The sequence below is a fragment of the Glycine max genome, chromosome 16 (assembly GCF_000004515.6).
Source record: "Glycine max cultivar Williams 82 chromosome 16, Glycine_max_v4.0, whole genome shotgun sequence".
NCBI classification, from domain to species: Eukaryota; Viridiplantae; Streptophyta; class Magnoliopsida; order Fabales; family Fabaceae; genus Glycine; species Glycine max.
Window position 1 is genome coordinate 2,131,656 of NC_038252.2, and position 22,732 is coordinate 2,154,387.

Sequence of the window (22,732 nt, forward strand, 5' to 3'; positions counted from 1 at the left end):
TGCTAATTAATTCTCATAGAATTCAATGAATACAGGAATTGCATGTGCCATGGACAAAAACAGGTCCAGTATTCACCCCTTCTATGTCTATCTATATATAAAAATTGAAAACAACGGAGACGAGAAGTAAAATCCTCTTACGTTCTCTCAAATAAAACAAAGGAGGTGTGTACAAAACAAAGAAATAATTAACCATGTGTGTCCTATTGTTAGTTCCTGAACAACTTCAGCTGCCAAATGATATCCATATTGTGGAAAGAGAAAAAAAAAGGGAAGACCAAAATAAAAAAAAAAGATATATAAATATAATGTTATTAATGCATGTTCTCTTAATTTTCCTTTGTCCTCCCTTTTTTTTTTCTTTCTTACCATGTTCCTTCACCAATCATTCCAGTCCAATAACCAGTTGAATTTCCTTGTTGTTGTTGTTCCACTTGATCAGCAGCACCTGCAGCAGCAGAAAGCTGTTTGACGTCTCCAAAAGGGAACAAAACTCTGCCACCACCCCTCTCTTGATCATATGATCTATTATTTCCGATCCCATCAACTGAAGAAAAGTTAAGACTAGGTTTAACTTCTTGCATGGGAAACCCTGATGGGTAAAGGGCATTGTTGTTGTTGTTTGTTGAGTTTGGCATCAAGGAAGAATTAGGAGCATAAGGGTTCAAACCCCTAGATGCCATGCTGGACCTAAGTAGCTCAAGAGCTGAAAGAGAATTAGCTGGAGGAGCAGAACAAGAAGGAGAGGTTTGGTGATGATGATGAGTAGTGGTGGTGTTACTGTTTTGCATCTCAACGTTATAAGGTGACATGCCATGATGATGGTACTTTTCCATGGCTGGGAAAGCAAGATTGAGATCTTGGCCACCATGCATTATTTTAGGGTTGTGTGATGAGATAGCTGAGTGGTTTGGTGGGTTTAGGTCTGGAACCTTTGGTGATGATGAAGCTGTCACAGAGACCTTCTTGTTCTTTCTTGAACCACCTCCAACTGGAACGTTTCTCAGAGACCCTCCTTCTGTCCAATACCTTCTACAAGTCTTGCAGAAGTATCTTGGCTGTGTGAGGCTGTAGTTGTTGTAGTAGCAGAACTTTGTATTGGTTGAATTGCACCTTGGACAATTCAGTTGCTCTTGTGGCCTTGCTTTCTTCTCTACAACTGGCCTTGCACATGAATTGGGAGCCATCCCCTCCATGACTACTCTCACAATTATAAGTCCAATATTGTCCTGAGAAACCCCAAGAGAGAGAGAGAGAGAGAGAGAGAGAACACCTATAGTTATAAGTTTTCATTTGTGACAAGAATTCCTAGAACAACAACAATAACAAAACTTTATCATCCCAGTACATGAGGTCTACATTAGGTTGGTTACATGTATCACACACACGATATTCGACCCACAATGATAAGAATCTATACCATAAAAAAAGTTTCAAGAGGTATAGCTTGTGCTGATTTTATGTTTACATAAAAGATTGTTGAAGATAGTTAATTAACAACAAAATCAAGGCAAGGTAGCAAGGCTTCCTACTAAGACATTCATAAAGTTAAGAAAAAAAACAAGAATGTAAAGGAATCAATAATCAATAATAATAACAACAAATAGTATCTTTTTTATTTTTTGTGTTCTTTAACAAATGTTCCACGCGAGCAAAAAGGTAAAAAAGAAGGAAAAGGAAAAGCAGTGCTTTTTTGTGTTTTGGATTTGATCAAAAACTTGCTTTGGTAGGAAAAGAGAGAAGATGGAATGTCAATACATGAGGACCTTGAAGTTACCATGAAGATCTTCTCATATATATAGGAAAAGAGAGAAAATGAATTAAACCAAAGATACAAACAACTCTTAAATCTAGTGGAAGTTGATATTTTGTGTCAGCTTTTGAACAAACCCCAAAACCCAGAATAAATAACTCAGAATTGTGCTTCAAGGAAAAGACATGAGAAAAATCCACATCACCTTTGGCCACTGCAGTAGCTACAGCCATGAAAATTCAAAGAAAAGAAAGAGAAAAGCAGAGGATGATTTGAGAGAGAGAGAGAGAGAGAGAATTCACCTTGTCAATTTGTCTGCAACTGCTCCTTAGTGCAAGAAAGAATGTTTTGGTTCGTTTGTGGGGTGGCTTTATGCGTAGGCTTACTTTATGAATGCTACAAAGGAAAAGGAGAAAGCGAGAAGAGAAGTCTTTGACCACATTATCAATATTTCTTCACTAATGAATCATGTTTTAGCCTTTAGGATTAATTTTTTTATCCATAAAAATTAAATTTTATTTTTAGGAATCAAACATAATATTTATAATAATTTATGTATTACCAATTTAACTAGACTTCTTGAAATTTTTCAAAACACAATCCCATTCTCTTACATTTTACTTAAAATGAGAACTATTATTTTTAGAATACTTAAAAACCCAATCCCATTCTAAATAAGTTTAGTACTACTTTTTTCTTTATCTTTTTCATCCTTATACCCTAAAATAGAGGAGACGTTTACAATTTCTCATTATTTGTATGTTAAATGCAATTCTAAATAAGTTTAGTTTTTATGTTTTATTAATCTTAAAATTTAAAATTTTATCTTGTCAATTAATTAAAAAGATAAAAAAAATCAACTACTTTATCATATATATTTTTTTATTTAATGATAATATATAAAAATGCTCTAGTACATGTATGTATTGTTTATTCATTATTCTGGATTGGTTTTTTTTTTATCTTCTTTTTTTTTTTTGTGGTGAAATAATGAGTATGTACTAGTGTGGTGGGTTTCAACTTTTCAGACGATATAGACTTTTATTAGCAGTTCAAATTGTCAAACCTTCTTTTTTTCTCTAATCAAGTACCTTTCTTTATTTTTGGGCCAGAATCAATTAAGGACTCTATTCTTAATCTTAAACGGTGATTTTATCCAGTTATCACTTTTCGGAAATATAGGTTTCGGTTGCTTGCTTGAATTGAACATGCATTCCTTAAATTAATTGTCAAAAATCTTCTGCTGTTTGCATGGTTTCGCAATTACACCATACTGCTTTCAAACTAATCAACCACATCCAAGTCTTCAATTCTGTGGTGATTTTAAAAGCAAAATTATCTGTGGTGCTGATACGGTGCATTATTGTAAACAAGGATATCACCATTAAGATGACATGGCAAACCTGGTTAATGGCTAAGGAGCTAAATTGTGCTAAACCCTGATTTGCATGCTTGATACAGGTAATTATTTTTTGTTAATTATTAATAGAAAAAGATACTCTGGCATTACAAGTTTATTATTTTGCTTTAAGCTCATATATAAGAGGATGATATTTAAAATTTTCTTAAAAGCCAATGAGAATCACATATAAATAAGATTAGTATTCGATCCAATGAATTAAGTCGTGATCTCTACCTCATAAACATAAGTTATATAAGATGATAGTATATTGCTATTATTTCTTCTCTGGATCACAGTGTTTTCATAATGAGATGAGCCAATAATTATCGCATTTATGCAAGCGTCATTTTAGATGACCATTGGTCTGTGTTTAAACTATATATTTGCCACAAGTTTGTTTCCATCTAATAATATTATTTCAAATTTAAAGTTGGGGTCCGCTTGGACCATTGGTCTGTGATAAACATGATGGTTGTTTTCAACTTTTAATGAGTTTTCAGCCTGCACTAGGAACGTTTTTTTTTCCCTTCAGTTATACCAAACCTTGGTCACTGCTTGTTGGAACATACTGAATATAGTTTAAACATATTTTCAGTTCTTATATATGTTTTTAAAATTTAATTTTAATTTTTATATTTTAAAAGTTTAATTTTTGAGTTTTTATAGTTTTAAATTAGAAAAAATTAATTCGTGCTTACATTTATACAATATTTTGCCTTCATATTTTCTACAGAACCAAAAAAAATATATAGAATATTTAATTTTGATTCGTATTAAAATCAATTATTAGTTGTTTGAAATTTTAAAAGTCAATTAAACTTTTTTAAATGTAGAACTAAAACTAAAATTAAGAAAATTATAAGACTGAAAATGTACTTAATGCTTCAACTTATCTATGTAGAAATAATAACAACTATAAGATGAAAGAAATTTAAAATAATAGAAAATAGTAGTCTCAAAATATAACTGAGGCTCACGAGTCTAACCTATTCTTCCAATTGAAGCTTGATTTAAATAGTGTAAAGTATTGATTCAAAAAAAAGTGTAAAGTATAAATTTCTATCATTTAATATAAAATGAATCAAATAATGCAATATATCAAATGAAAATTCATTTTATAAATTTTCAGTTTTACTAAAATTTTAGTTTGGAATATTAGTCATATATATAATTATTATATACATACTTGTTGGATAACTATATATAAAGCCTACTAGATTACTATATGCAAATCACAATTGGATCAAACTATGTTAGATTTTGAGATGGAGTGTAGGAGAATTATAAAGTCTCAAATCAGACTAATACAAATAAATCAAATATTTTTTTATTAATAGTGAATGTTAATGGTTAGTATTGTTAATTTTTGTTAAGAAAAAATTTAAACTTGCGACCTATGTCATCTTTCCTTTTTCCTTAACTAACTACTAGATCAACCTTATATTTTTTTTCAAATAAACAAAATGTATATATAAGTATAGAGAGGTTGAGTTTAATTTATTTGAATCTTTTGAATAATACATTTCTTATGCTTATGACATAGCTGGATCCTTTAAAATAAAAAAAAAGACAGAGCTAGACACCCAAATTATATTGTGGCCTGGTGAGGGGTATCACCAAGCTAATCAGGTAGTTTTGGATAAATAAAAAATTTAAAATCAATCATAAATATTAATTATGTTAACTAAAGATAATATATAAATGTTAAAATAGTTCAAACTTTAAACTTGTAATTCGTTTACGTGCACATACATACATGTGTTTGTGTCACACCCAAATTAGCATGTATACTAGGTGATTTCATATTTTGATATAGTTAAACGATTAACATATTATTAATGTTATTGAATACGGTTTAAAAAAATATTATTGAATGCATTTCTTTTTGTACAAGTCATTAAATAATATCTACCGCGAAGCCAACCAGATGACGGATGTCCTAGAAATGAATGATAAAATCTTTGAAGTTGTTTCAGATTTTATCTTCATTCCTGTTTTAGCTGATGTAGCTACTATTTTGTTCCCTGATACATTTTAATAATATTTTATTGGGGCTTTAAGCCCCCTGATTGCAAAAAAGGAAAATAAGTTTTCATTCATGAATCTTCCATTCAATTTTGCAACTGATTATTTTTCACAATCATTCTCAATTGATTTCTCATATTTTTAACAGTTTTTAATTAGAAAATTCAATATCTTTAGTTGATAGGGATTATAAAGGTTAAAAAATGTCGCCCCCTAAAAAATGGATTTAACTATAGTTGAATTTGAATTTAGCCAGCAGATTTAAAATTACAGGGGTAATAGACAAAACATAAGAACTTGCAATACCTTTAAAATTCCGAATTGTAATTAACCCCTAAGTGAGGGACATTTGCTCACCATCATATGTGAATAGGTGATGTCAGGTCAAGACAAGTTTATAGCTTATGTACTTAACTAGTCAGAAGAAAAATAAGTATCATGTTAACTATCATTATGAAAAATGTCATATATGCCAACGATTAAGTATAAACTTTTCTTAGCTGATATTATTTAATTTTGAGTGCATTTGATAAATTATTCTAATAATTTATAAATTGATTTGACTAATGTATAAGTTGGTTTGTGTGTTTAATATAAATTAAATTTACAATAAAAATATTATAATTTTATATTATCTTAAATTTTAGATTATCATGATATTGATGTAAAATATTTATGTTTTTTTATGATAAAATCCAAATTTGAGACATTTTATAAGAAAATTGTATCAATTTTATTCGAACTAAGAACATATTAATTATAATTCAATCATGAATGTTTTTTCATACTAATATATAATTATATTAATTTTAAAAAAATGAAATATACTATTAATATATCATATGTTAGGATTAAAAAAAGAAGAGACAAAGACTATATATCAATGAAGACAATCTTAATGTCTATCATTTTTTACATTTAAAGGACATTTTTTCAATATATGACTAGTAATGGATAATTAACTCAATTAATAAAAAAATAGCATTGGAAAATAATTTGATTTTTATTAATTAGTAGTTATTTGTAATTAAGTTATCCATAAGTACTATCGTAAGCTTTTGTTAAAATTTTAAATTTGTATCATGCCTTGATCTTGAAACGAGTCAAGCCTAACTTTTACTAAAATAAGTCGGGGAAGATAAAAACAAGTGATGTGTTATTCTTTCGTCTTTTTGGTCAAGAATACTAATAGCTGTGTCCTAAACTCTGATACAGCATTGCTTTATGTGCTATGATTGTGTTCCTTTCTCATCAATGGAGATGACATTACTATAAAAAGGACAATGATAATACCAAAACATAACATAAAGAGAAGGAATGATGGAACTTGGAAGATGTTTTTAATGTTTTTTATTTCTTCTTCTTTTGGAAAAACAGTGAGATAGTCGAGAAAGGCGACAAAAGATGTTAAAGTGGGCCGAAATAATGCTAGATGGACAAAAGAAAAAAAAGTTTTTTTTAATTAATTAATTTAATACTATATGTTAATCAAGAATTATTTTAAATTATTTTAATTATAATGTATTATAAGCATAAATATTTTATTGCATTTTCAAATAATTATATTTATAATATATTAGATAGTTGACTTTTGTAATAATTAATAACTCGATTTTTTTTACTGCAATGATTTTTTATCATTGAGAGTATACAAATCTTCGAAAAAAATATTGAAAAATAACAATATACTCAATAAGATGATAAAAGAAAAAAATCACTTAATTATTAAGTGTATTTACGTCATTAAAGTGAATTTGTTTATCTGAACTTACTCGTGAAAAGTAAATGTTCCCTCTCAATCTCTCTCTCACTTTTTTTTTTTAAGAAAAAAGAAGCTCTCACTTACTTTTAGTTTTATATTAGTGACATTGGGTTATCTTCGTATAACTAAAAAGAATATTCTTACAACTTCTTCGAACGTTCATATGTTTTTGTAATTTTGTCTTCATGCAATTGGATTTTTTTTTTATATTTGTGTAAGAAAATTGCTTAAAAGTGCAAAACTTTTCTATTTTCTAAAATAAAGTTAGAGTAAAGTACACTTCTTTTTTTAGAGAAACAAATTATTATAGGTTTATTTGTATATTTTGTTCCATAGTTTAATAATTTTGTGAACTTTACCTTTCAAATTTATTTTATTTATTTTTCATACATTTTACTCCAATACTTTTATTTTTTGTAAAATTATCTTACCTAGATTGATTATTGAGTGACAAAGTTGACTGTTGTTTATGTTAACATGTCATTATACGTGACTTTGACATGGATCGATAAGATAACATTGGTATGATGGTGTGTAATTAAAGGGCAATATGTGTAATATTTTGAAAGTAAGAGAAAAAATACAAGAAAAATAATAAAATATTAAAAATGATATAAAAAAAAATGTTGGTATTTGATGTCTTTGAACCTCCTTCAATCATTCTAACCAACAAGCAATACTTTCTCACATATCAAACCATGCCGTTGTCAATCGCAGACCACCATTTGACACCTGTAACTAAACCCTACCACCCAAGCCATGAACGCAAGTCCCACTGCATAACAAATAACATAAGCTCTTCAGTTATCAATGTTCATTTAGTTCATTCATATGCCCATTCACAGTCATAGAGATTATATACCTCTCACTTTCATTTTTGCACAACCTCCTAAAAACATGCCCACTTTATTTTATGCATAGAACCTGACCTTTCAAGAAGCAGGTTTCCCATAGTTTTGTCCCTCATGGCTCAAACCATGCCACCATACCCATCAAGTGATTACCCATAAGCCATGCTCAAGCCATTATCTAACAAAATCGTTGCTCCTCATCTTTGTCCAAGCCAACACCTTTTCATTTTTCACTAATTGCACAACAAACACTTCATGTACACACCACAAATCATAGTTCAGCCTAAACTCCATTTCTATCAGCCATGAACAAGACTACAAATACCAGCCACCACCGAAGTTAACAAAAGTTATGATATAACCCTAGTGTCTATTTGGATGGAGTATTTTAAAATTTCAGGGAGTTTAAAATTCAGGAAAATTAAAATGTATTAATTAAAATTCTTACATTTTTAAAATTCTTTGTTTGGATAAATCAATTGTAAGAGCATTGAAACAAAATTAGCAAATTTTCGTTACTCGCATTCCATACCTCAACTTCGTGTTAGATTTCATCTTAAAACCAATTGGCATTAAGTGAAGTTGTCCAACAGGTATATAAGCTGCACTCCAAGGATTGAGGCAGCCGATGTGGGACTTGGGTATTTCCCAATACACCCCCTTCACGCCCAACACTTGTTGGGCTTGGTGCGTGAACCACAAATGGTGGGTGCTCGTCGCAGCGGAAGCGAAGGCGAGGTCCCAGGGTCAGAGTCCGCTCTGATACCATGTTAGATTTCATCTTAAAACCAATTGGCATTAAGTGAAGTTGCCCAACAGGTATATAAGCTACACTCCAAGGATTGAGGCAGCCGATGTGGGATTTGGGTATTTCCCAATAATTCGATTTCAGCGCATTGATTCAATCTCCTTGTAACTATCCTGCTTCTTCACTACACTTGATTTTGCCTCCACAGCTAAATTCTCGGCTTGTGAGTTCACCTGACTCCAATTCGAGGATAGCAGCTCAACAGCTTCCGGTGCAGTCGGCATGTCAACTTCAACGCTCTTTCCTTTTCTGAGGTTGTGAGATCTACAAGATCTAGAGTGGGTTTCGTTGGATTTGGGTTTTGAAGATTAAGAGAATGGTTTTTACTAAGTAAACAATGGAGTAAAATTTGATGTTGTCTCTGCTTGTCGATGCAGCATCATCGCCGGCAATAGGATCAATTTGTGAAGAGGAAGAGCCATGTTAATCCTAGATTAGAGAAGAAAAAAAGCAGAGATGAGAAATTAACAAACCAGAGAGAGCAACAGAACTGCGAAAGTGATAGTGAACGTGAAACTAGTGAGAGTGTGTGAGGGTCGAGCGAGAGAGTGTGAGAGAGGGTCGAGCGAGAGTGTAAGGGAAGGTTTGAGGAATGAGTTAACAAGAATAGCCGAGAATTTTCAAATTCTCTCCTTTTAGTCAGAAATTAGAATTCCTTAATTTTAGTTAACTGAAATTTCTGTTTAAAATTTCTTGAATTTTAAAATCTTCCAAATAAAATATCCAAACACCAAATTTTATCTTAAATAATTTTAAATTCCTATTTAAATTACTTTTTCTATTTTAAATACTTCATCCAAACAGCGTGTTAAAGTATTGTCAAAGATATTTTTTTAAAATATTGAAATTTATTTAAGAGACTAATATTTCTCAACAAATATTTTTTCATGCACACTAATGAATATAACAAATCTCTGACTCAATCTTAAAAGATACATTATCTATCAAAATGAGACACCATAATGATATCGGGTTGCATATATGGTGAATAAATCACATTTTCAATGAGTAATTGTTTCCTACACTTCCTTTTTGCCTTCCGGAATGATCAATCAGAAATGTATTTTTTTTTATTTTTGGAATGACCAATCTAAAAGAAAAAAAAAATAACAATCTGAAAAGAATGCAAGAAGTAACTAGGGAAGTGTAGAAAATAGTTATAGCATATCAATGATTTTATGCAAGTACTCTGGGGCCTTCATCTAAAAAGGGCCAATAGAAAAACTATTTGTGTACTTCCGGTTGAGAAATTAGGTTTTGAATCCTACACTCCCTATAGTGTATCTTGCACCTCCCCTTTCTCTCTGAAAAGTCAAAAATACCCTTAATGAGATACACCTTTGCCTTTTCCCCCTCTAACGGCATTTGGTTCACCCAATATTGAACCCTTCAACTTCTTCCCCCAATACCACCATTGTCTCCCTCCCTTTTGCTCGTCAGAGCAAAAGCAACAGCGCGTGGAGTCACAATGTCCTCTAGTGATCTCGCAAAGCAACCTGACTCACCAATGTCGTCAAAAGCTAAGCGAGAAAACGCGATGTCTTCAGAAGTTGATGTTGTGGGACAAGAAAATGGACTAGGCAACACTTCTGGAAGATGCCTACAAATACATGAAGTTCGTCCAGACAGAGTCACGCGCCTTCCACTCCATGCCTTCTCACTCTCACTCCCAAACCTTGTTCCGCTGTAATGACACCGTTTTTGACGACCTGGAGAAGCTAAACCATAGCCTAGCCCTACAAGTGCTAGTGAACTCCCCCATGGCTCAAACCATGCAGGGGTTCTGCCACCTATTCCAAAATGGCCATTTTGAAATAAGATACGCTTTCAAAATAGCTATTCTAGAATAATTATTTTAGAAATGTATCATATTCCAGAATAATTATTCTACAATAACTATTCCAAAATATAGGTTTTCATATTCTAGAATTTAGTTTTATATATTATGGATTAGTCATTCCAGAATAGAAGTGCTTGATAAAGGAGTATTTTTGTTCACAGAGTCTTTTACGAAATGTAGGATGCAAAGTGAGAGGTGCGGATATAAATGCCTTAAAAATTTGATTGATCAAATTCAAAGTATTAAGCATACCACTCGTGGGCTTTGTAAGCTGCAACCCTGGGCGGCCTTCTTGGGTTTTTTCTTCTTCTCGTAATTCCTTTAAAAATTAGTATTGATTAATCAGTTTTAAGTTTCATTTCTTTAAAATGTTTTAATTAAGAAAATATCGTCTCTGATTTGAAAATCATCGGTTAAACATGTGAATATACGTAAGTGTATAATAAATTATAAATTTGTTTTCTTCATTATTCATCAGTGTATAAAAATTTCCACTTTACTAACTTCAAAATGGTAAAATTCATTGATTTTAATTACTTAATCCTCCAACAGAAGAAATTTAATAAAAATTAATCTTAGATAAACAACACCTCAATTCACACAACAGTCAAAGAATAAATAAGCAGAAGTCAAATGAGCAACGAAAATATAAACTCCAACTCGATATCCAATCGAAACACTCAATCTTTTAGTTGTTAATTTTTTAAAATATTTAATTCTTTATGATGATTATCAATTTTTTGATAAATTATTTTCTTTTATCTTAAAAGAGGGGGAGGGGAAGCTTAGAAGCCCATTAACAATACTACAGGTAATTGCTTCCTGCACTCCCTTTTTGCTTCTTGCACCTCCAATAGAAAGGTGAATGGACAAAAATGCCCCACCCTCCTTTTTCCTCCTCTCTCTCTTCTTTCCTCCAATTTCCCACTTCCCTTTTTGCATCTCCGGCACCACAACAATAGGAAGCAATGACCCAACATACACTAACACTCACAATATCAACTCATCGCACCCTAGCTTTTTTAATTTGCCAATACTCCCTTAAGGAGCAGCCTATTCGGAACCCTCATGTTGTTTGTACCCTTTGGGGAACAGCCTTCTTGTAAGTACTAAAATATACTTTCGGATAGGCCTCTTCGGAAGTGTAAAAAAATAGTGTATTCTAGAAAGATCTTTCTGAAAAGTATATTTTTATTCTTCCAAAAAGGACTTTGCTGGAACTCCAACACATTGAATGTATATACATATCGTGTGTGTGTATATACAGTAGTTGTTAATGCATGTTTAGTTAGAATAAGATTTGCCAAAGGAAATCCTTGATGACTTAGGGGTCAATGGACGTAACATAAAGAGGGAATGGTGAGGAAGAGTTACCGCAAGCTGGGCATGTGGTGTTTATTCGAATACATATCAACAATATATATCACTTATATATAACAATGTTGCCTATCTCAGTTGGCAATATTTAAAAAATCGTTGCTAAAATAATAGACAATAGTCATTTTTACCAATAAAAAAATAGACAATAGTCATAAAGTTGTTTCATAATCCTACAAAATAGGAATCGATTATTTTGACATTGTGGTTTATAGTGAAAAAAAATCATTATCTATATAAGAAGTAACAATCACCTGGACCACATTTAAAAAACTAAGAAAATTTAGTTTGATAGATTAAGCAGTATGGGTATTGTTGTAAATAAATTTAATTCCTAGTAATAAAAAAAGTCCACACTTAAAAATCATTATCAAATATTGTGACATGATGGTTGTTGCTTATTAAAAGTCCAAGATTTTGAAGAATTTGGCTATTTTCATAGGGCAAAATTTGGCTTGATTGTGAGTAAAGTTTGGCAAGGTTATGCCTCTACCAGTCTACCTCACGACTATGCTAGTTATTTTTGCACATTTCAAGATTGCAGCCCATTTTAGGGAAATTGAGGTCCATTCTTGATATAGGACACTACTGTTCAATAACCTTTCATTTCATCAATCTATTATTATATATCTTGATGGCCTAGCCTCTTTTCAGATTTCTTAATGAATAATAGAATTAAAAGGTTGCGGATGTGATGTGAGGAGAACCTCTGGTTCTTAAAGACTTGAAGATTAGTTTCTCTAAAAAAAAAATAGACTTTTTTATACAATATTATTTTATGGATTTGACTATGAATTACAATTTTATGTTTATCTTCCTTTTTGAACATGTGTAGCTAATTCTATGTTAGGGTCATGATAGATCTTGAATTTATATATATATATATATATATATATATATTTGACCTATTGGATTTATTTTATTATGTTTATTTCATATTAGGACTTCATTAATCTTCATATGTGTTGAACTCTACTGTTAATCGTTCAATATTAATTAATAAATCCACAAGAAAAATTATGTATTTAAAATTGTTGAATGATCTTAATTCTCATTGGTAATTAGTTATGGAGTACATTTGAACTACATACATATATACTCTATATGATTAAGATTAAAATTTATTTAATCCTTTAAGAAAAGTTATTTAAAAGATCACGTTATCACTTAAAAAATTACATAATTTTGTCTTTAATCTTATTTTTCGTTATTGAATTCAATGATCATGATTCACTCTTCACACTCTATTATAATAATAAAAAAATCATTTGATATGCCCTTATATATATTTATAATATTTTTAAATAATATTAAAGAATATAATATCTTGCTTTGAACATTAATAATAATAGTTTTAAAGCATTTTTAAATAAATTTTTATTTTATTATATCTTGCTTGTACCCCTTTTAATATATTTATCATTTTGGCTGATAAGAAAATTGATAAATTTTATTAAATATAAATGAAGAATAAGTTCATTGATTTAATAAGTTTACATAAAGCTTATCTCACAATAAAAAATGATAAAAATTTATTACTAATATTTGTTATTTATTACCAATAATGATGCATTTTTTTTACAGAAATAATGATGCATCCTAAGCAAATACAAATCTCGCATTTCAACCCTCCTATTATTACCTTATATTTCCGAGGCTGTTTTACATCGATGCAATTTTCTTTACAGTGTAGTATATTTATTACTAATATTTATTTTATAAGAATAAATATTTAATAGCGGTGTGAATATAATAGCTTATCAAATAGTGGTGTGAATCTCGCATATCTTATCATTCAAAATTATTAAATAGTAATATTTATTACTAATATCTTATTTATAAGGATAAATGTTTATTTGTATACAATTGAAATTTATTATAAATAAATACTTATATATAAAAATTACATTATAAAAAAATTTGAATAAAAGAACCTATAGTATGTCATGATTGGTATTAATTATATCCCAACTGTACTTGGTGTCCTTGTGTTTTATTTGTATTTTTAGATGTAATTTGATCGAATATTTTTTTGGGAAATTTATAATGATTTAAGCTTATTTTGTGATGATTTTGAATCGTTATAAAGTGTGATTTCTTATTATTTAAAATGATAAAATTGAATCAATTGAAAAAAATTAAAAGATTAAATTAAATTTAAAAAAAACTAAATGATCAAATCTATAAAAATTAATAAGAGGACAAAAAACTAATTTAACCATATTTTTATTATATATGTATCTCTTCTTTTTTTTTACAAATATTTATCTCTTTTACATATTCAATATTAAAACTTACTATTTAATGACAAAATTACAAAACTATATAAAATAAAAACATGAGATACAATAATAAACTCCAAGCGGATCTAATTAAAACATAAGATGTAATCTAAAATAAGATCATAAAAAAACTAATATATATACTAAATTCGTAAATGTATACGTAATTATGTAAGCACATATACTGAGTTTTCATAGAAGAATTACACACACATTTAGTTTAAATTGAATTGAGTATGCTTTTAAAATTCAATTTGAAATCCAATAAAAAAATAGTATTTGATAGTATTAAATTTTTGTTCAAGTATTTTAATTTACAATAAATTATATCCGATTACAAACCTCTTTAAAAGAATATTTTTTTTACTGCAGTAGAACTATCTTGATCCTTCTTAAAACATTCACATAAAACGAAAATAGAAATTGGTTTTGGATTCTAGCATAAGAAGAGACACACTCAACCACTGACTTTGGAGAAATCAGTAATTGATAAAAAAAAAAAAAAAAAAAAAACCACAGCTTACGTACGAGCTGCCAAATGCCATCCATAACCATAGGATCACAGGGAAACAAAGTTATTGATTTATGACCCCTACATCATTTAAAAAATCAAAAGACCAGTGCAATCAGAAATATCATGCCTCTGCAATTGTTTGCATGTGTGCATCATAATAATTATGCAGATTCTAGTGCAGAGTGACTTGATGTGGTGCCGCATGTCCTTATATCATTCACAGTTTCACACTTTACAGTATAGGTGCAATACAAACGGAAGGTTTATTTATGCTATACACCTGTGACGTAAATGATTTACAATTTTGTTAATAGTTAGTATGTTAGTTTTTTAGTTAATGAGAATTCAAATTCACAGCTTATTTTTCACTCTATTTATTTTTAGTCAATTTTATTATATCTCTGGTAAATGATTTACAGTAGTAGTATATGTTTATTTTAGAGTTTAGAGACAATTATATTAAAATCAAGTAGGATTAACGAAAATCACATTATATTAATTAATCTTACAAACACCTACAGTAAAGTGTTTATAGAAAACCAGCTAAAAAAACATTTTTGAAAAATCTTTCTTAAAAATGTTATTTTTTAAAATAAATATCAAACATAGAAAATGAAAATTCCTAAACGAAGATTACTAAAAAATTAAAAAAAAAATCCTATCAAATATTCCCTAATGTTAATGATCATATCCTATCCTAACATTATACAATTGAATCACCAATTTGATTCTAAAACTGTAATAATTGGTTAAATTGATCTTTAAAATTAATAAAATGACAATAATATTTAAAATTATAAATCGTTAATCAATTTAATTCCTTAAATTTTAATTATTAGACAAACGGGTCCCTAAAATTATAGTAAATCATAATCAATTTTGTCACTTCATTAATAAATGATGTCATGCTATTTAAACCATGAATTAGAATGTTAACTGTTAAGTGTCTAAGTGGTAGTCAACTAGACACTCATGCATGTGATAACTAGGTCACATAGATAAAAATAACTAAAATATTGGTGGAATAATAATCGATATTCTCCTCCCCTATGTCTTTGTTCTTCGTTACACCAAGAGAATCCTACGTTGTTATTTTAGGTAGCAGGAAGAAACATAGCTAGCTGCTTACGAGTTGGATCTTTTAAATATACTATCTCTAACATTAATGTCTTCTCATCATAGAGTCAATAGTTATAAGTTGTATCAAAATATCTAATATTCCTATGTGTGATGAAAATGATAGCCAGAACCATTATCCGTACTGAGAAGTATATAGTGGTGCCGGTAATGCAATTACTACTCGTACTGAAGTAGATAAATTTACACAAGGGGGTTACTTTTGAAAACTATTTATGGAGGAGGATTTCTTTTAAAACAAATTACGGGGGGTCACTTCTGGATATAGGTGTCATCATTGATACTGGCGAAAAGATTGAACCGTCAGTGACAATGGCGGGATAGGGGATGCCGAGGGGTACCGCCAACAATATTTGCGGGACATGCTGAGGAGAGAGGGGTACCACCAACAGTAATGACGGGATGGGCTGATTGGCAGTCCCGCCACTGCCTTCGGCGGGACCATCATTTCTCAAATTCATGTAAAATACGCACATTCTAAGATTAAAATGCAGACACAAACTCAATTTGATAAATTTTAGTTCCATTTTACGGTTTTTGTTAATTTAATTGCTGTAGGAAACTATGAATTTACCGGGTATAAGGGAGAAAATTTGAGAAATTGGCAAGACTAATTAATTATAATATTTACACGAGTTTGCTTTAATGCTTGGTTTAGTGACATTTTGGCTTTTACTCCTGAAAAGTGTGGATAATGAGTAGGGGAGAACTTTGTGAACGTGAGTGTGAATTTGTTTATTTAAAATAATTATAATTTTTCTCGGCAAAACTTTAAATGAAGACGACGGACTAAAATATAGATTAAAAATAAATCATTTCCATTTCCACACTCAATTCTTAATCTCACTGCAGTAATTGGCGTTGGCCACATTCGCTTCCAAATGGATTATTTTCTTGTCCTTTTTATTAATGAAAAGAGAGAATGCAAATTTTTTAACAATTAGATTTTTTTTTTTTAACCAGAGGTATCTCTAGAGTTTCTTATATACAATTTTTGTTGGACATTTTAGTGTAATTGATCTCTTTATTATGTTAAAATAAGAGTGCACGCTTGTTTTAATGTAACAACGAGATGTTCGGTTTAGGCAAAGGTTGGAAGTTACATGGAAGTTACTAAAACTTCCATCAACGGTTGGAAGTTACATGGAAGTTACTAAAACTTCCATTAACGGCAATTTTTAAAAATAAATAACTTCCATCAACCGCCAAAAACCACCTGTTCTTTGATTATAAATAATCATCCTGGTTCAGAAAGCATAACGTGTGAAAAACTCACAAGACCAAAACAAAACTCTTGAATTATAATCTTCTGATTTTATCCGATTGAACAATTTTGGTTGAACCCCGAAATTTGATTCAATCTGAAAGTGTTTATACACGACTTCAGATTTATCCAGGATTATCTCGATTTTCAAATTAACCAACAAAAGATTGAATCAAATTTTTCGAGATGACGAACGATAGTTCGAAGATGATAAGCAAGTTTGCGAAGTTGGACAAGTTTGAAGGGCAGGATTTCAGAAGATGGCAGAAGAAGATGCACTTTCTCTTGACAACATTGAATGTGGTGTATGTGCTGAGTACACCGATGCCGGTGTATATGGAAGGCGAAACTCTGGATCAAACAAGGAAGCGTTCGAAATGGGAGAACGACGATTACATTTGTCGTGGACACATTCTGAACGGTATGTCTGACTCTCTCTTTGATATTTATCAAAATGTTGAGTCTGCTAAGGAATTATGGGACTCTCTTGAATCCAAGTATATGGCAGAAGATGCCTCAAGTAACAAATTCTTAGTTAGTAATTTCTTTAATTACAAAATGATTGATTCGAGGCCTGTTATGGAGCAATATAATGAACTGCTGCGGATTTTGGGTCAGTTTACTCAACATGATTTGAAAATGGATGAATCCATTGCAGTTTCATCTATAATTGATAAACTGCCTTCTTCTTGGAAAGACTTCAAGCATACCTTGAAACATATGAAGGAAGAGTTGACTCTGGTTCAACTCGGTAGTCATTTCATGATTGAGGAGTCGCTGAGGGCTCAGGAAATTGACAAAGTCAATAATAAAACCGTAGCAGGTTCCTCTTCCGTTAATATGGTAGAGGAAAGTGGAACAGTTAAGCAAAATTACAATGCTAAAGGTAACAAACGAAAATTTCAAGGAAATAAGAACAAAGGTCCAAACAAACAGACAAAATTGTCATGTTGGAAGTGTGGGAAACCTGGTCATTTAAAGAGGGATTGCCGGGTGTTCAAAGGAAAGAACAAGGCTGGTCCAAGTGGGTCTAATGATCCTGAAAAGCAACAAGGTCAGATTGTAGTGAATAATTTTAATTCGAATACGAATTCAAATTATGTATCACTAATATCTGATGCATTCTATGTGCAGGATGATGACGTTGCTTGGTGGTTTGATTCGGGAGCAACAAGCCATGTGTGCAAAGATCGTCGTTGGTTCAAGGAATTTAGACCAATCGATGATGGCTCTATTGTGAAGATGGGCAATGTTGCAACTGAACCAATCCTAGGATTAGGTTGTGTGAATTTAGTTTTTACTTCCGGAAAAAGTTTGTATTTGGATAATGTCTTATTTGTACCTGGTATTCGTAAGAACTTATTGTCTGGTATGGTTTTAAATAATTGTGGTTTCAAGCAAGTACTTGAAAGTGACAAGTACATCTTGTCAAGACATGGTTCGTTTGTTGGATTTGGTTATCGTTGTAATGGAATGTTTAAATTAAACATTGATGTTCCTTTTGTTCATGAATCTGTTTGTATGGCCTCATGTAGTTCTATAACTAATATGACAAAATCAGAAATTTGGCATGCTAGATTAGGACATGTTCATTACAAAAGATTAAAAGATATGTCAAAAACAAGTATGATTCCTCCTTTTGATATGAACATTGAAAAATGCAAAACTTGCATGTTGACCAAGATCACTAGGAAACCTTTTAAGGATGTTAAAAGTGAGACTAAAGTCTTAGACCTTATTCATAGTGATTTGTGTGATTTGCATGCTACTCCATCATTAGGTCATAAAAAATATCTTGTTACTTTTATTGATGATGCATCAAGGTATTGTTATGTATATTTATTAAATACAAAAGATGAAGCTCTTGATAAATTTAAAATTTATAAGAAAGAGGTAGAACTTCATCAAAATGGGCTAATCAAAACTCTTCGTACGGATAGGGGAGGTGAGTATTATGATCCGGTTTATTTTCAATCTACTGGAATAATACATCAAACTACAGCTCCCTATACACCACAACAGAATGGTGTAGCCGAAAGGAAGAATAGAACCTTGAAAGAAATGGTGAATTCCATGTTATCCTATTCGGGTTTAAGTGAAGGATTTTGGGGTGAGGCTATGTTGACAGCCTGTTACTTGTTGAACCGAATTCCTAACAAAAGGAATAAGGTTACCCCATATGAACTTTGGCACAAAAAGACACCAAATTTGAGTTATCTCAAAATTTGGGGATGTAGGGCTGTAGTCAGGCTTACAGAACCTAAAAGGAAAACCATAGGTGAAAGAGGTATAGATTGCATATTTATTGGATATGCTAAACATTCTAAAGCATATAGATTCTATGTGCTAGAATCTAATGATTCTGTTGCTGTGAACTCGGTTATAGAGTCACGGGATGCTATCTTTGATGAACAAAGGTTTACATCTATACCTAGGCCAAAGGACATGAATTCCATGTCGAAAGTCTCAGTTAATATTGAGGATATACCTTCAACTAGTACTGAAACTAGAAAGAGTACGAGAGTAAGAAAGGCTAAGTCATTTGGTGATGACTTTCAACTCTATTTGGTTGAAGGGTCAAGGAATGATATTGAATTTCAATATCAATATTGCCTTAATGTTGAGGAAGACCCAAAGACTTTTAGTGAAGCAATGGCTTCAAGGGATGCTGTATTCTGGAAAGAAGCAATCCAAAGTGAGATGGATTCCATCATGCAAAATAATACATGGAAATTGGTTGACTTACCTCCTGGATGTAAGCCATTAGGATGTAAGATGATCTTTAGGAGAAAGATGAAAGTGGATGGTACTGTTGACAAGTACAAAGCCAGATTGGTTATCCAAGGCTTTAGGCAAAAGGAGGGTATTGATTTTTTCGATACATATGCTCCTGTTGCTAGGATATCCACTATTAGACTGTTGTTAGCACTTGCTGCTATCCACAATCTGATGATTCACCAAATGGATGTGAAAACTGCATTCTTAAATGGTGAATTGGATGAAGAGATATACATGAAACAACCTGAAGGGTTTGTTATGCCAGGAAATGAAAATAAGGTGTGTAAACTGATGAAATCTCTTTATGGCTTGAAACAAGCGCCTAAGCAATGGCATCAAAAATTTGATGAGGTTGTGTTGTCTAGTGGTTTTGTTATAAACCAAGCAGATAAATGTCTATACAGCAAGTTTGATACTCATGGCAAAGGAGTTATCATTTGTCTGTATGTAGACGACATGTTGATCTTTGGTACCGACCAAGATCAAGTTGATGAAACTAAGGCATTTTTGTCTTCTAAGTTTGATATGAAAGATATGGGGGAGGCGGATGTGATCTTAGGAATAAAGATCAAACGTGGAAACAATGGTATTTCCATCTCTCAATCACATTATAGTGAGAAGATATTGGAGAAATTTAATTTTAAAGATTGTTCTCCGGTAAGTACTCCCATTGATCCTAACCTGAAGCTATTACCTAATAAAGGTGTATCAGTGTCTCAACTTGAATACTCAAGGGCGATAGGATCACTCATGTATGCAATGATTAGTACTAGGCCTGATATAGCTTATGCTGTTGCTAAACTCAGTAGGTTTACAAGTAATCCTAGTTCTCATCATTGGCAAGCTATGAATAGAGTATTCAAATACTTAAAGGGAACCATTGATTATGGTTTGACATATACTGGATTTCCTTCGGTTATTGAAGGTTACTCTGATGCAAGTTGGATAACCAATATGGAGGATTATTCATCCACAAGTGGTTGGGTATTCCTCCTTGGAGGAGGTGCTATCTCTTGGGCATCCAAGAAACAGACCTGCATTACAAATTCAACAATGGAATCTGAATTTGTAGCTTTAGCAGCAGCTGGTAAAGAAGCTGAGTGGCTAAGAAATCTGATCTATGAGATTCCATTGTGGCCCAAACCTATACCTCCCATGTCTATCAGGTGTGATAGTCAGGCAACTTTGGCTAAGGCATATAGTCAAGTGTATAATGGGAAGTCTAGACACTTGGGTGTTAGACACAACATGGTTCGGGAGTTAATCATGCATGGTGTGATATCAGTGGAGTTTGTGAGAACTCAGCATAATTTGACCGATCATTTAACCAAAGGGTTAAGTAGAGATCTCGTGAAAAGGTCGGCTGTGGGATTAGGATTAAAGTCCATCTGAAATCTCTTATGTTAAGATACCCAATTCCCATCTAATATGACATTAGGTGCTGAATTCAATGTGGAAAGCTTAACATGTAGAGATTGGAACACATCATCGAAAGTATCCCAAAAGGAATGTGTTCGGTTCTGTAAGTTAAGGAGGTTGAAGTATAACTTCTCAATGGTTCTTTTGAAAAATTGCATTTACAGGTGCAAGAAAGAAAAGGACTACCTATATAAGCATGAAGTTTAGCCGCTTCAAGAAGCTGAGACTTGGCTTTGATATGCTTATGAAGGATAGGGACACAGGCTAGTAAAACTAGTGTCGAGCAAGAGTAATGTTATAAACTATTGTGCAGATTATCTTCATGTATTCATTATGAATAGAAAGGGTTCAATCCTTAGTGACACCCTGATATTCGAATATTTGAAACGTGTAATTTGCTAAGATGAAATTCAATCGTCACGATATTTCATCTATGCAGTAGTTTGTGATATGTTATGACTTTGGTGATTTGATCAGTAATTACACTAAAATGGGGGAGGTTTGTTGGACATTTTAGTGTAATTGATCTCTTTATTATGTTAAAATAAGAGTGCACGCTTGTTTTAATGTAATAACGAGATGTTCGGTTTAGGCAAAGGTTGGAAGTTACATGGAAGTTACTAAAACTTCCATCAACGGTTGGAAGTTACATGGAAGTTACTAAAACTTCCATCAACGGCAATTTTTAAAAATAAATAACTTCCATCAACCGCCAAAAACCACCTGTTCTTTGATTATAAATAATCATCCTGGTTCAGAAAGCATAACATGTGAAAAACATACAAGACCAAAACAAAACTCTTGAATTATAATCTTCTGATTTTATCCGATTGAACAATTTTGGTTGAACCCCGAAATTTGATTCAATCTGAAAGTGTTTATACACGACTTCAGATTTATCCAGGATTATCTCGATTTTCAAATTAACCAACAATTTTTTTTTAATTTGACATTTAACTAATTCTTTTTAACTGGGTCAGTTTTAATTCTTTTTTTACTTAATTAATTTTTTCTAAAACAAAGTGATATATTTAATTGTAACTTCATATCTAAGTTAAAGATTAAATTTAAATTTTATTTAAGAAATCTAAATTTAAAGTGATATATGTGGTACATAAAAGGGAGATATTGCTTCAGTCATGGCATGTGAAGTATAGGGTATGACATCTTTAGATTATTGTGAAGTATGGTGTCCCACAGAAGGCAGTGGCGGGATTGCCCAGTCAACCCATCCCGTCATTGTTGTTGGCGGTACCCCCTCTCTCCTCAGCCTGTCCTGCAAATGCTAATAGCGGCACCCCCTATCCCGCCATTGTCACTGGCGGTTCAAGCTTCCCGTCAGTGTCAATGACAGTACCCACGTCCAGAAATGACCCCCCGTAATTTATTTTAAAAGAAACCCTCCTCCGTAAATAGTTTTCAAAAATAACCCCCTTATGTCATAGCTAGTCACACTGGTGAGTTGAATTCAGAATCAGCCTGCTTGAATTGAATCTAACTCCATTGTATGACATCAACAA

The 22,732-nt window shown here is 31.5% G+C and overlaps 1 protein-coding gene across 2 annotated transcripts; it reads right to left on the reverse strand.

The window, feature by feature from the left end:
- Positions 1-2,196, reverse strand: LOC100793115 (dof zinc finger protein DOF2.5). 2 transcript variants are annotated; one of them, XM_006598832.3, is made up of 2 exons: positions 2,056-2,196; positions 1-1,229 (listed from the first exon to the last, which is right to left on the reverse strand). In XM_006598832.3, exon 2 carries the CDS (start codon positions 1,194-1,196, stop codon positions 366-368), a length of 831 nt encoding a protein of 276 aa, XP_006598895.1. In that variant the 5' UTR covers positions 1,197-1,229; positions 2,056-2,196; the 3' UTR covers positions 1-365. The 2 variants fall into 2 exon arrangements, with proteins under 2 accessions (XP_006598895.1, XP_006598896.1); XM_006598833.4 differs by having other exon boundaries at positions 1,959-2,108.
- Positions 2,197-22,732: the final 20,536 nt, after the last annotated feature.

What these genes read in the sequence shown, in the direction of transcription:
- LOC100793115 (XM_006598832.3), bottom strand. Translation starts at nt 1,196, where the DNA reads ATGGAGGGGATGGCTCCCAATTCATGTGCAAGGCCAGTTGTAGAGAAG.